General features: G+C 39.6%; 1 protein-coding gene across 4 annotated transcripts in view; it reads left to right on the top strand.

The window, feature by feature from the left end:
• Positions 1-12,595, top strand: part of LRRC20 (leucine rich repeat containing 20) — a 102,805-nt gene that overhangs the window by 23,984 nt on the left and 66,226 nt on the right. For all 4 annotated transcript variants that reach the window (XM_034426008.3, XM_034426007.3, XM_034426009.3 and 1 more), the window contains one exon: positions 1,570-1,719. In XM_034426008.3, the coding sequence (XP_034281899.2) occupies positions 1,570-1,719 (150 nt within the window). The remainder of the gene's footprint in view (positions 1-1,569; positions 1,720-12,595) is intronic.

Raw genomic sequence — 12,595 nt, 5'->3', positions numbered from 1 at the left:
CCCGGATTGTGGGGGCAATAAGTTGACTTTGTATAAAAAAGAACACCACTTAGGGAGGGTCGAAAGCCCTACTAAGCAGGTATATGCAAAAGTATAAGGCTATTGCTTAACGCATTGTAAGCCGCCCTGAGTCTCCGGAGAAGAGCAGCATATAAATCGAACCAATAAATAAATAAATAAATAAATTTCCTCTCTTTTATTTTACCACAATTTTTCCTCCTCTTCTTCCCTTCTCTTCCTTCTGACCCTTTCTACTTTCTTCATTCCTTCTCTCCTTCCCTTTCCTACTTCCCTTTCCCTTCCCCCACTCCTCTCTTCTTCTTCCTTTTCTAACCCTCTCTCCTACTCTTCTTTCCCCTCTCCTTTCTTCCTCTCCTTTTCCCATTTTTCTATCCCTCACTCTCCTTTCCTCTCTTCTCTCCTCCTGCTCTTTCCCTACTCCTCTCTCTTTTCCACACCCTTGTTGTTTCCATTTTCAATTCAATCTAAAATGGTATTCGAGCAGCCCCGATTTTCTATTTATAATTATATACATCTTAATTTCAATTTCTTTTTCATTTAATAATTACAACTATTTCATCATTCATGTACACTTTTTATAGCAACACTTTTTCCTTTTCCCCCCTTCCCCTTTTTTCATTTACTTAGGTATCATCTGAGTTTCTATTCTTTTCATTATCTTTTCTCTTGTTTGTCTTTTTCCTATCCACTTTATCTCTATACCTTTATTCATATTTCTTTTCTAACCAATCATAAAATTGGTTAGAATTTTTAGATGGCCGATTTATCTGAGTGCCAGTTGGGTCTGGGCGGTTTACAATGTCAGGATACAGTATTGCCTCCAACAATTGGGGTCCTCATTTAACTGACCTTGGAAGGCTGAGGCAATAGCTTTTTCTCCCTATGTTTCTTCTACATGCTGGCTAGATTAATGTAGAATATGGAGGAGTTATTTGAGTGTTCTTCTCACGTACAGGATGAGAGCAAGTTCTCTTCCAGTTCACCTGAAAAGAGCAAAAACCACTTTTACCAAGAGGAGGAAGATAATGTGCTCGTTATATTCCTTTGCTGCAGGAATATTATTCCTACATTTCCTGAATTTTAAGTGTTTTTAAGGGCAGGACCTTCAGAGAGAAGTTCTAAGATAGAAGATTTCAGAGCAGAGAGATGGGATGGACTATTTACTGACTTCTGAAATGAAGTAGAGACAATACCTGCCTCTTTTTATCCTCCAGATAATTTATTTTTCATTTCTTACCTGCATGCTATGTTTGTCAGTGAATAGGGTTCATACTTAAGTGGTAGGAAAACAGAAGAGTTTTCCCAGCATTGTAATCTCCTGGCAGCCCTATTACTTTGATATTCTGATCTGTTGCAGCACTCCATCCTATTTTATCAAGATAGACTTTATTTCAAAGTGTACCTGCTCCTGATTCTTCTACTGCAAGCATCTAATCCTCTCGGATAGCTAATAAAATTTTGATGCCTCACAACGCAGCTTATTTTGTTCTGGAAAACTGAATATTTTTTCTCTCACCCTTCCTTTCCTCCTTTGATGTCTTCCTTTAGATTTGGCAGATTGCAAATTGATGACATTTCCCATCGCTCTTTATAAAGTCATGAGGCATGTGGCTGAAGGCATACATCTCATCACACTGGCCAATAATGAGCTGAAGTCTGTAACCAGCAAATTCATTATCACTTTTAGCCAGCTGAGAGGTAGGTGTGCATCTCTGGAGGTAACAAGAAAAAGGAAGTGTGTCTGTTGTTGCTTTTCCTTTTCCAGATGTTAGGACTTCTTCATTTTAAAAATGTATTTATGCAGAAAAAACATTTACATATTTTTTACATATTTTACATATTTACATATTTTTTCTCAGTAACCATGAATATAATGTTATAAATTGATAGTAAAACACTCGTTATCAAAATATAGGTAGTGCTTGACATACAGCAGTTTGTTAGTGGCCATTTGAAGTTACAGTGGCACTGAAAAACACTTACAGTAGTGGCCAAAATTGTGGAAACCTTTTGGGAAAAGTGTATTTTTGAGGTTCGATGGCTAATAACACCACTTTTTTTTGGAGTTTCAAGATAATCATATTCCACTGCTGGAATGGTCCAATCCTTAACCCAATTGAAAATCTATGGAGCTGACTAAAGAAACTTGTTAGTCAGAAGCGACCCATCAATAAAACCTAGTTAATAGAAGCAATCCTTCAATCTTGGTTTCACATTAGAACAGCTGCAGAACTAAAAGACTTGGTTCACTCCATGGGAAAATGTCGTAAGGCAGTAATCCATGCTAAAGGTTAGTATTAAGTATTAACTGACATGATGATAATTTTTGCATATCTCATTTTTTCTATGGTGATAATTTTTGTATATCTCATTTTTTCTACGTGTTTCACTTTACTTCTTTATACTGTAACTGCTATTCTAATAGCAAATCCTTCATAAAAGTTATTGCATTACATTCTTGATTAAATTATCTTTCCATTGATATATAATTTTATGGTACTACTTCAAAAAAAAAGGTGGTGTTATTAGCTAGTTTTAGAAAATACACTTTTCCCAAAAGGTTTCCACAATTTTGGCCACTACTTTAGTGACACCTATGACTGATTTTCACACTTGAAGCATCCCCATGGCCATGTGATCAGAGTTCAGATGCTTGACAACTGGTTCCTATTTATGACAAATGCAGATTCCCACCTTTTGCAACCTTCTGACAAACTCAGTTGGGAAACTTAAGATTCACTTAACAACCGTGTTAACTAATTTAACAACTGCAGTGATTCACTTAACAAATGAGGCAGGAAAGGTGGTGCAATGGGGCAAAACTCACTTAACAAATCCCTCACTTAGCAACATAAATGTTGGGCTCAATTGTGATCGTAAATCGAGGACTACCTATAAAAGAGTCTTTTTGGAGATGGGTGGCAAATAAATTAATAATAAATAAAATTACCCTGCTCTCAAACGTTATCAGCATTGTGATCACCTTAGCTTCCCACAGCCTCACAAATGTATAATGAGAGGGTAAGATCTGAACGTCAGCAAAAATTCCACGTGGGAGACTTCTGTAAGATGTTTATTTTTCGAATTTTAGACTGAACCTTCTTACTGTTGTGATGACATTGTTACTCTGCCTTGCAGCAAAGTTGAGGTTTATATCTTTCATTTTTCTGTAGAGTTCTCTGCAATGTGGAATAATCCTGTGTCCTTCAGTAACCCACCAGTTTTATTGTTTTCATTTAAGGCAGAGGTTCTCAAATAGGTCTCATTCCTATGAGTGTCTGAACAGTTTAGGGGATTTTTTTAAAAAAATATCAAACTTACATGGATAAAATGGAACCACTTTCAAAGCTTACCGGCCTTCACTATACAAGCCAGCTGCAGGCTATTGTGAGAATCTCTTGATAGATAGATTAAAAATTAATTTTTAAAAGCAAGAGGTTATATTATCTCATGCCAGCTCCATTAGTTTCATTTGGAGGGAGGTCTCTCAAAATCTCTTATCACAAAGTGAGCTAGTACCCACCTATGGGAAGCAGAATAATGACACAACATTATAATGTTGGCATCTGTTTCCATCAGTTTAGGGAACTGGGGGTGTAAAATACTGATTTCATGCAAGGAATGAGAAGAAGAACTAGCACATTATCTTCTAAGATGAATAAATGATTCCCTGACAGATTTAATTACCTCCTCAAAGGTTAAAAGGAATTTTGCATTTTATTAAGATTGTTGAAAAGTAATAGGGCATTTGAGGAATATGTAGAGTGAAACTATGAAACTAGAGTGACTCTAGAAAGAGTGCAGAGAAGAGCAACAAAGATGATTAGGGAACCAGAGGCTAAAACATATAAAGAACAGTTGCTGGAACTGGGTATGTCTAGTTTGATTAAAAGAAGGACTAGGGGTGACATGATAGCAGTCTTCCAATATCTCAGGTGCTTCCACAAAGAAGAGGGAGTCAAGCTATTCTCCAAAGCACCTGAGGGCAGGACAAGAAGCAACGGGTGAAAACTAATCAAGGAGAGAAGCAACTTAGAACTAAGGAGAAATTTCCTGTCAGTTAGAACAATTAATCAGTAGAACAATTTGCCTCCAGAAGTTGTGAATGCTCCAACACTGGAAGTTTTTAAGAAGAAGTTGGATAACCATTTGTCTGAAGTGGTGTAGGGTTTCCTGCCTAAGCAGGGGGTTGGACTAGAAGACCTCCAAGGTCCCTTCCAACTCTGTTGCTCTATTTTTCTATTTTTTTTTCTACAATCAAATTGCTACGTATAAATAATATGAGCTTTGATGAAATATATACTGAGGAAGCAACAGTATGTGGTTGCAAAGAAGGATTAATGAGGTTCGACAGAGGCGCAGAACAAAAATGCATACTGTATTTTGATAAAACAATTCTAACAGACAAAACAATTGAGTGGCTGAGTGAATAATATTTATAGAGGAAAGATACATATGGCTGTTTATGTTTATTTTTTAAAGCTTTCTGTACTGTTAGCTATTAAAAGGTGCTGGAGTACATTGTGTCTCCTTACAAATCATTTAATCATTGATTGACTGAACATTTTAGTAGCTGTGCAAGCTGTGATGCAAAAATATGGAATGATGAAAGGAAAATTGAAGTGTCCCTCCAACTATAATTACCAATTATCTTAGCTGTGTCTGTCGTATACTGTTGAAATAAGTCATCTCTAGCATTGTCTTTATCCAACAATTTAGCTGGAAGGCAAGAATATAAATTAGGAAACCTTACGGAGTTGGGTGCTTCTTTCACATTGAAAACTATAGTTGGCTTTTGAGTGAAGGCTGGGGTGAAATACAGCAGGTTCTGGAGAACCGGCAGCAAAAATTTTGAATAGTTTAGAGAAGCGGCAAATAGCACCTCTGGCTGGCCCCAGAGTGGGGTCGGAATGGAGATTTTGCAATATCCTTCCCCCAGGAGTGGGGAGGGAATGGGGATTTTGTAATATCCTTCCCCTGGAATGGGGTGGGAGTGCAGATTTTGCAGTATCCTTCCCCTGTCACGCCCACCAAGCCACGCCCACAGAACCGGTAGGGAAAAAATTTGAATTTCACCCCTGAGTGAAGGGCCGGGGGGGGGCCTTACCTAGAAATGAAATTGCGCAAAGCAGACTAGTAGGCAAGACAAAAACCACGTTTGGTTTGATTTCATTTCCAGATTATTTAAATTTCAATTAAAAGATTTAAAACTATGGTGGCTGAATGAAAAGTGGCTGTAGATCCAATCCCATATCTCAGGAATGGCGAACCTTTTAGGCACAGAGTGCCCAAACCAGAAGGGCACATGCGTGCATGTGGGTGCGTGCTAGAGTGCCAGAAACCTGATGACCAGCTGGCCAGCACACATGCGCGCCTCGGGAACCCAACAACCAGCTGGCTGACCTGTTGCGATGGTGCACGTGCCCACGGAGCGGGTTCTGCGTGCCACCTCTTGCACACGTCATCAGAGCCGTATCTATTCAGTGGAAGAAAAGAAGACTTATTTACATGGGCGATGGAGAACAGAGAACACTCTTGACCGCTTATCAAAGCACTGGCAATTCCATTATTGAAGAAGTTAATGAATTTTAATCACTCAGGCTAAGTTAGACTTGCCTTTCAGTCCTTATTCGCACAGGAGCTGACATTATTTATGCATCGGTTGCTCTTTGAGTGTGAGCTGGGAAAAGCAAGCCTTAAGATTAGCAAATGATGTTCTAGAATTTTGTAAAACCGGGCAGAAAATAAAACAGGTGATGATTTGCAGGGAGAAGTAGGCTTTCTCAATCTTGGCCCTAGATGTATTTATATATTTATTTGTTTAAATTTCTATACCGCCCTTCTTCAACATAGGACTCAGGGCGGTGAACAGCCAAAGTAAAAAACAATACATACAAAATTTAAAAACAGTATTAAAATAATTAAATATTTTGGCTGTAAATTAAAACAACCCAATTTAAAATCAATTTAAAATTAACTCAAGCCAGCCCAGCTAGTTGAAATAAATGGGTTTTCAGGGCCCGACGAAAAATCCGGAGGTCTGTTATTGTACGTATCTCTGGGGGGAGGTTGTTCCAGAGGGTGGGCGCCGCCACAGAGAAGGCTCTCCCCCTGGGGGTCGCCAGCCGACGGCACCCTGAGGAGGCCCACTCTGTGCGAGCGTACTGGCCGGCGGGAGGCTATTGGTGGCGGAAGGCGGTCTCGTAAGTACCGAATGTATGCAATTCTATGCTTGTGTTTCAGCAGTGTCAGCCCCACTAAGTAAACCAGACCATAACATTAACTCCAGGGCAGGGGTCGGCAACCTTAAACACTCAAAAGAGCCAGAAAGATCCTAACCGGAAGCCACCGTTCAATTCTGCAGCCGACCGGAAGTCCGGTTCCCCCATCATAGTTTCCTCTTAGCACAGTGTCCTTTTTTCTCTCCTGACCGGAAGTCTGGTTCCCCCACCAAAGAGTGCCATCCTAGCGCAGCATCCTTTTTCCTCTATCTGTCCTAACCGAAAGCCCTATCAATTGTAGAGCCGACCAGCAACAGGGAGCCGCAGCAGAGGGCCATATGTGGCTCCAGAGCTGCGAGTGCTGACCCCTTACTCCAGGGAAAGGCAAACACTTCTTCTATTAAGATTGGTATAATAACAGAATCTTAGAGGTCTGATAATTCCTCCTCCTCCTTCTTGTAGTTCAGTGAATTAAGAAGGGCTGGCTGAGGCCCTTCCAAACATTATCTCGCTCTTCTTCACTTAAAAGTTTTCAGCCCCCTTTTGCCTAGGCAACAGGACCTGCATCTCTGCATCAAGATCATCATCTTCCTTACTTTCTCTGCAAGATAGGAAGAGTTTTTCCAAAGGAGAGCTGCATGAGCTTGTTATAGGAAGACCAAAACAGAAGGATATTTTGGAGGGCAGCAGCCAGCCATATGGTGCAGAGGATGGAATGAGGAGAGCAAAGTGTTGTTGGAAGAAAAACCTGGTCCGGTTCCAAGCCGGGAGAAAGGCGCTGGAAATAAAATGGAAGTTGACTGGCTGCAAAGAAAGAAGGTTGATTTGGATTCCAGAAACTTCATTGACAGCAGCAATGTTTCTGGGGTGGCTGACCCCTTGGCTTAGGAAGGGATGGATTTTTATAGGGTTCTGAGATGCTCCAGGGGGTTGTGCAATGTAATGAGGCCTTGTGGCTTTTGCTATTCTAATGGTGGTGGATTAATCCTATTATGTCCTAAAGGTCATGTCCTGTTCTTAGAATTTGGGTGGGGGATGCAAATTTTAATCCTATCAGCTCCAACCTTCTATGCATTGTTTATGAATAGATTGGTCCAGTCTCGATGGGCACGAAATATCCATCTCTAAAGATTTGAGGCTTCTGCTATTAAGAAAGACTGGGGCTGCTTTCTGCCTTTAAGAACATGTTTTCTCTATTTCTCCTTTGGGGAAATATTCTGTATTCTGTCTTTCTTAATATTAAGAATAAAGAATATTTTAATCTGGAGAGAGGGGGCTTCCTACAATTACAGTGTTATTTTCTAAAATACAAAATATGTATGCTATATCCTATAGGAGAGCCAGTATTTTTGAAGGAAATAATTGACCTTTTCCCCTGGAGATTAATACTAACCTGCACTGGGAGACAGGTTAGTATGACTGAATACATTGACATGCCATGCTATAACAGGTGGGCAATTTAGAAGACACCCAATTCTCTCTTTTGTAGCTGGCAGGATCTCCTGTGATTGTGGCACAGAATTTGCCTGCACAATTATTAAAAAAAAAAAAAAAAGATCACCTGGATCCAGGGGTGGGCTGCTGGGGGTTCGCAGGGGTTTGGGAGAACCTGTAGCTAAGATTCTGTGCAGTTTGAAGAACCCCCAAATCGCACTGCTGGCTGGCTCCGCCCACCCCACACCATCCCTCCCAGGAGTCCCCACGTGGCCCGTTTTGGATGCAGGTAAATGCAGGGTGTGCACGGAGGTTTGGGGAGGGCAAAAAATGGGCCTACCGGGCATTCGGGAAGTTCCAAAGGGCCTCCGGAGCCTGAGGAGGCCGTTTTTGCCCTCCTGGAGGCTCAAGAAAAGCCTCCAGAGCCCGGGGAAGGCAAAAATGCCCCCTGCTGTGGTGCAGAAGGCCAACTAGGCCACGCCCACCATGGCTATGCCCATCCGGCAACCATGCAGAGAACCCCTTGCTAAAATTTTTGAAGCCCACCCCTGCCTGGATCCCAAAATTTTGAAAACTGAAAGGATATTATAAATTAGATTTTTTTTTTTTTTAAAGAAAAGCCTACTTCCTCAAAAACCTAGCAAAATTTATGGTTCCTGTAAAAATAAAGAAAAGGAAAGTGGACACAAACAATTTTGTTTTCCTTCCTTCAGTTTGGTACATCGTTATGATAAAGGACCATCTACTGCTACATCTGCTTTTTTATTCTTTCCAAATTCTTTCGATCCGTATGAAAAATTTAGTGCCACGATTCATCTTTTTCAAAACTGCAAACATGAAAAAACCTTTCAAAATTGTCAAAAGCTTTTTTCTGTATCTGGAGAGAGCAGTAGAATATTTTTTTTTTTTTGTCTCATTCTGATTTTGTTTCTCCTTTTCAGAAATTGAAAAGGCAGCCTGCGTGAGATAAGTAACTGTTCAGTTGCTTAAAAAGAAGTTAAGAACATTATCAATTCAGAGTTACTTGCTTCTAGGAGATCACCATTTTGTTTCTTTGAACCAGATATATTCTGTCTGATCCAGTCCCTTCTTTTTCTTTTATTTTAATTTTTTAATTAGATTCTTGGTGTTTTCTGAATTTGTTTCTCTGCTTGGAGACATCTCATTACCAGCTAGGTAATGAGATGCAACATCAGTGCATGGGAATGATGCAGTGGTGAAATTCAAATTTTTTTACTACCGGTATTGTGGGCGAGGCTTGGTGGGTATGGTGTGGCTTGGTGGGCGTGGCTTGGTGGGCATGGCAGGGGAAGGATACGGCAAAATCTCCATTCCCACACTACTCCAGGAGAAGGATACTGCAAAATCCCCATTTCCTCCCCACTCCAGGAGAAGGATACTGCAAAATAAAGAGCCCGTAGTACAGTGGACTAAAGCACTGTTATTAACATCTGCTGCTTGCAATTACTGCAAGTTCAAATCTCACCAGGCTCAAGATTGACTCAGCTTTCCATCCTTTCAAAGGTAGGTGAAATGAGGACCCAGATTGTGGGGGCAATAAGCTGACTTTGTATAAATATACAAAAGTATGAAGGCTATTGCTTAACGCATTGTAAGCCGCCCTGAGTCTGTGGAGAAGGGCGGCATATAAATTAAAGCAAAAAAAAAAAAAAAAGATCCCCATTCCCTCCCCACTCCTGGGGGAAGGATATTGCAAAATTCCCATTCCCACCCCTCTCTGGGACCAGCCAGAGGTGATATTTGCCGGTTCTCCAAACTACTCAAAATTTCCGCTACCGGTTCTCCATAACCTGTCAGAACCTGCTGGATTTCACCCCCAGAATGATGTTTAAGTTAACTCTGAATTACACACAGGTGGGTCTTAATAATGGAGTCAGTCCATTACATTGTATATTGTAATGGTTGTAAAACAGTTCCTTTTTTTACAGCAGTTGTTAAATGAATTCAGTGGTCTTTAAGAGAACCAGTGGTTTTCTATAGGTGTGTTTTTGCCAAAAATCAGAGATTTCAGCAAAACCATTGTAAAACATGGCCATGTAAAAATATGATTATGGAATGCTACAAATGCAGCCATGTTTGCCAAGCTCCTGAAGTTCAGGCTTGTGAGTAAGGAAGGGGTTGACTCTCATAACACCCGTTTTTCATTTGTAACTCTGAATGGTTGCTAAGCAACTGTCATAAATCCAGGACTACCTGTAAATTCTCCATTATGCTAATTTCCTTCTCTCTTCAATTAATTTAATTTTCTCTTTTGACCCGAAAAGGGAGCTCCGTCATAATTGAACGCTGATCTGAAACGATAAGTTATAATATTCATTTGAAAAATATTTTAATTACTGTTTTAATGTTTGGTACAGCTTAAGTAATTTCTTTGTGTCATTTCCCCTCACGCTAGTCATTTGTTAAACTATAAAGAATTACTGGACTTTCTATTTTTAGAACTTTCTTTTTCTTCTTCTTCTACTATTAATGTTATAATTTGCTTTGCTTGATATTAATGAATAGAAATTCTAGGGGCAAGATTGCTTACTATTCTTCCTAATAAAGCAGAAGGAAGCATAAGATCAGACAAAGCTCTGCTGGATTTTTCTTTTCCTCAGCTTGAAGAATTTTTTTAAGGGAAATTGCACACAAGGGAATTAACTGAACAAACACATCAAAATTTAGAAATGGCACATGATTCTGTTAAAGCTAATACTGGACCCCACAGATTAATGACTCAAATCAGATTCAAGAATAATATAATAACAGAGTTGGAAGGGACCTTAGAGGGATGCTTAATCCAATCTCATATTTAGAACAAAAGATAAATGCAATACAAAATCGAGTAGATTTACTGGATGTAAATGAGAGATATGCAGTTATTAATCTGTATAACTGTATACAGATACACAGTTCTTAATCAAGAAGGCTGAATGCCTTAGATAGTTGGAAGCTTATGCAAATAAAACGAAGGGTTTCCACCTTGATCTGTGTAATAATATTCTACATTCTAGACTTTAGTCACTTTATTAAGTTTTGTGAATTTCTCTGTCATTTCTATCTGTGATATTTTAGAAGTTTTAAACTTCTCTCAAAACATTGCAGTGTGGAATGCTTCCATTCATAACACCTATTCCATTTCTTATTTTCTAACAGTCATCCCCTATTTGTTGGGACTGTCTGAATAAGTTAAGTCCTGAGGGGCTGTTTTGGTAGATCCCCTCTGCCTCTGTTTAATGCCTTTTGAAGACTACTTGCCCATCTGTATATATTGCAGCACCCTTGAATACAGGTAGTCCTCGACGTGTGACACAATTGAGCCCCTCATTTCTGTTCTTGGGCAAGACAGTTGTTAAATGACTTTTGCCTGATTTTATGACCTTGCCACCAGTCCGCTCCCACAGAGAGGGGCTCCTCAGGGTGCCATCGGCCAAGTTATGTCGGCTGGCGACACCCAGGGGGAGGGCCTTCTCTGTGGGAGCCCCAGCCCTGTGGAATGAACTGCCCCCGGAAATACGTAAGATCTCCGACCTCCGGGTGTTTCGCTGCGCTCTGAAGACCCTGTTGTTCCGCCAGGCCGGGCTATTAACATAATGTTTTAAATTGGGGTATTTTAAATTTCTGGGATTTTAATTGGAGCCTAATTATTTAATGATTTTAAATTTTAATTGTTGTTTTGTTTCTGTGTTTTTAAATAGGCTGTACACTGCCTTGAGTCCTTCGGGAGAAGGGCGGTATAGAAATAAAATTATTATTATTATTATTATTATTATTATTATTATTATTATTATTATTATTATTATTATTATTATTATTATTGCTAAGTGAATTGTTGTGGTTGTTAAGTTGGTTCTTAAGAGAATCTGGCTTCCCCATTGACTTTGCTTCTCAGAAAGTCACAAAGGGTTATCACATCATCCCGGGACACTGCAACTGTCATAAATATGGATTGCCAAACATCTGAATTTTAATGGCATGACCGCAGGGATGTTGCAATGGTCGTAAGTGTGGAAAATGCCCCAAAGTTACATTTTTAGTGCTGTTGTAACTTTGAACAGTCATTAAACAAATGGCTGTACTGTAAGTCATGGATTACCAGTAAGGGGATACCTCTCTCTATTTAGTTATTGAAAGTTATGTCATTAAAGACAAAAGATTAGAAACAGAAACCAATTATAATCAATCATATACATCTTTCTGTGTGTGTAACTAAGCATATATAGTGGTACTCATTATTAATTGGTTCTGGGGAGGCGCGATGAGTACCAAAAATGATGAGTACCGAACAAATTTTCCCATAAGGAATAATGTCATGATTCATAAGGCAGTCAACATTGAAAAAAAATCTAGCTTCTGCCTCAAGCATCAAACAAATGATGACTACTGGGACAAAATTTTCATGTCAAAATGCATTGAGTACCAAATTCGATGAGTTTCAAAGCAGCTGAGTACCAAGGTACCACTGTATATTATTAAAATCAAAGCATACATATTAAAAACACTGAACAAATCAACCCAGAGTTCTCACTCGAAGCACAAATGATCAGGCTCTGATTATCCTACTTTGAACACATAAGGTGAAGATCTAGCTCTCTAGAGAAGGCTCTAAAGCTGCGAAAGAAAGAGAAGAAGATGGCCAGAAAGAGAAGAGGATGATCATCAATAAGATGGATAGACTCAGTTACAGCAGCAATGAGTGCATGGTCAGAAGTGCTTAAGAGGCAGATGAAGGGCAGATCATTATGGAGAAAATCTATTGATGTAGTTTAGGGTTGGGGAACTATGGCCCCTTTATGACTTGTGGACTTCAACTCCCAGAATTCCTGAGCCAGCCATAGTTGCCCACTCATGATACAGTTGCTAAGAATCGCTAATGACTTGATGGCACTTAATCTTCAACACACTTCATTATTTTG

Source organism: Pantherophis guttatus, chromosome 6 (genome assembly GCF_059756535.1).
Source record: "Pantherophis guttatus breed Tessera chromosome 6, ASM5975653v1, whole genome shotgun sequence".
NCBI lineage: Eukaryota > Metazoa > Chordata > Lepidosauria > Squamata > Colubridae > Pantherophis > Pantherophis guttatus.
Note: the sequence above shows the minus strand (reverse complement) of the source record. Positions and strands in the feature narration are given on the sequence as shown.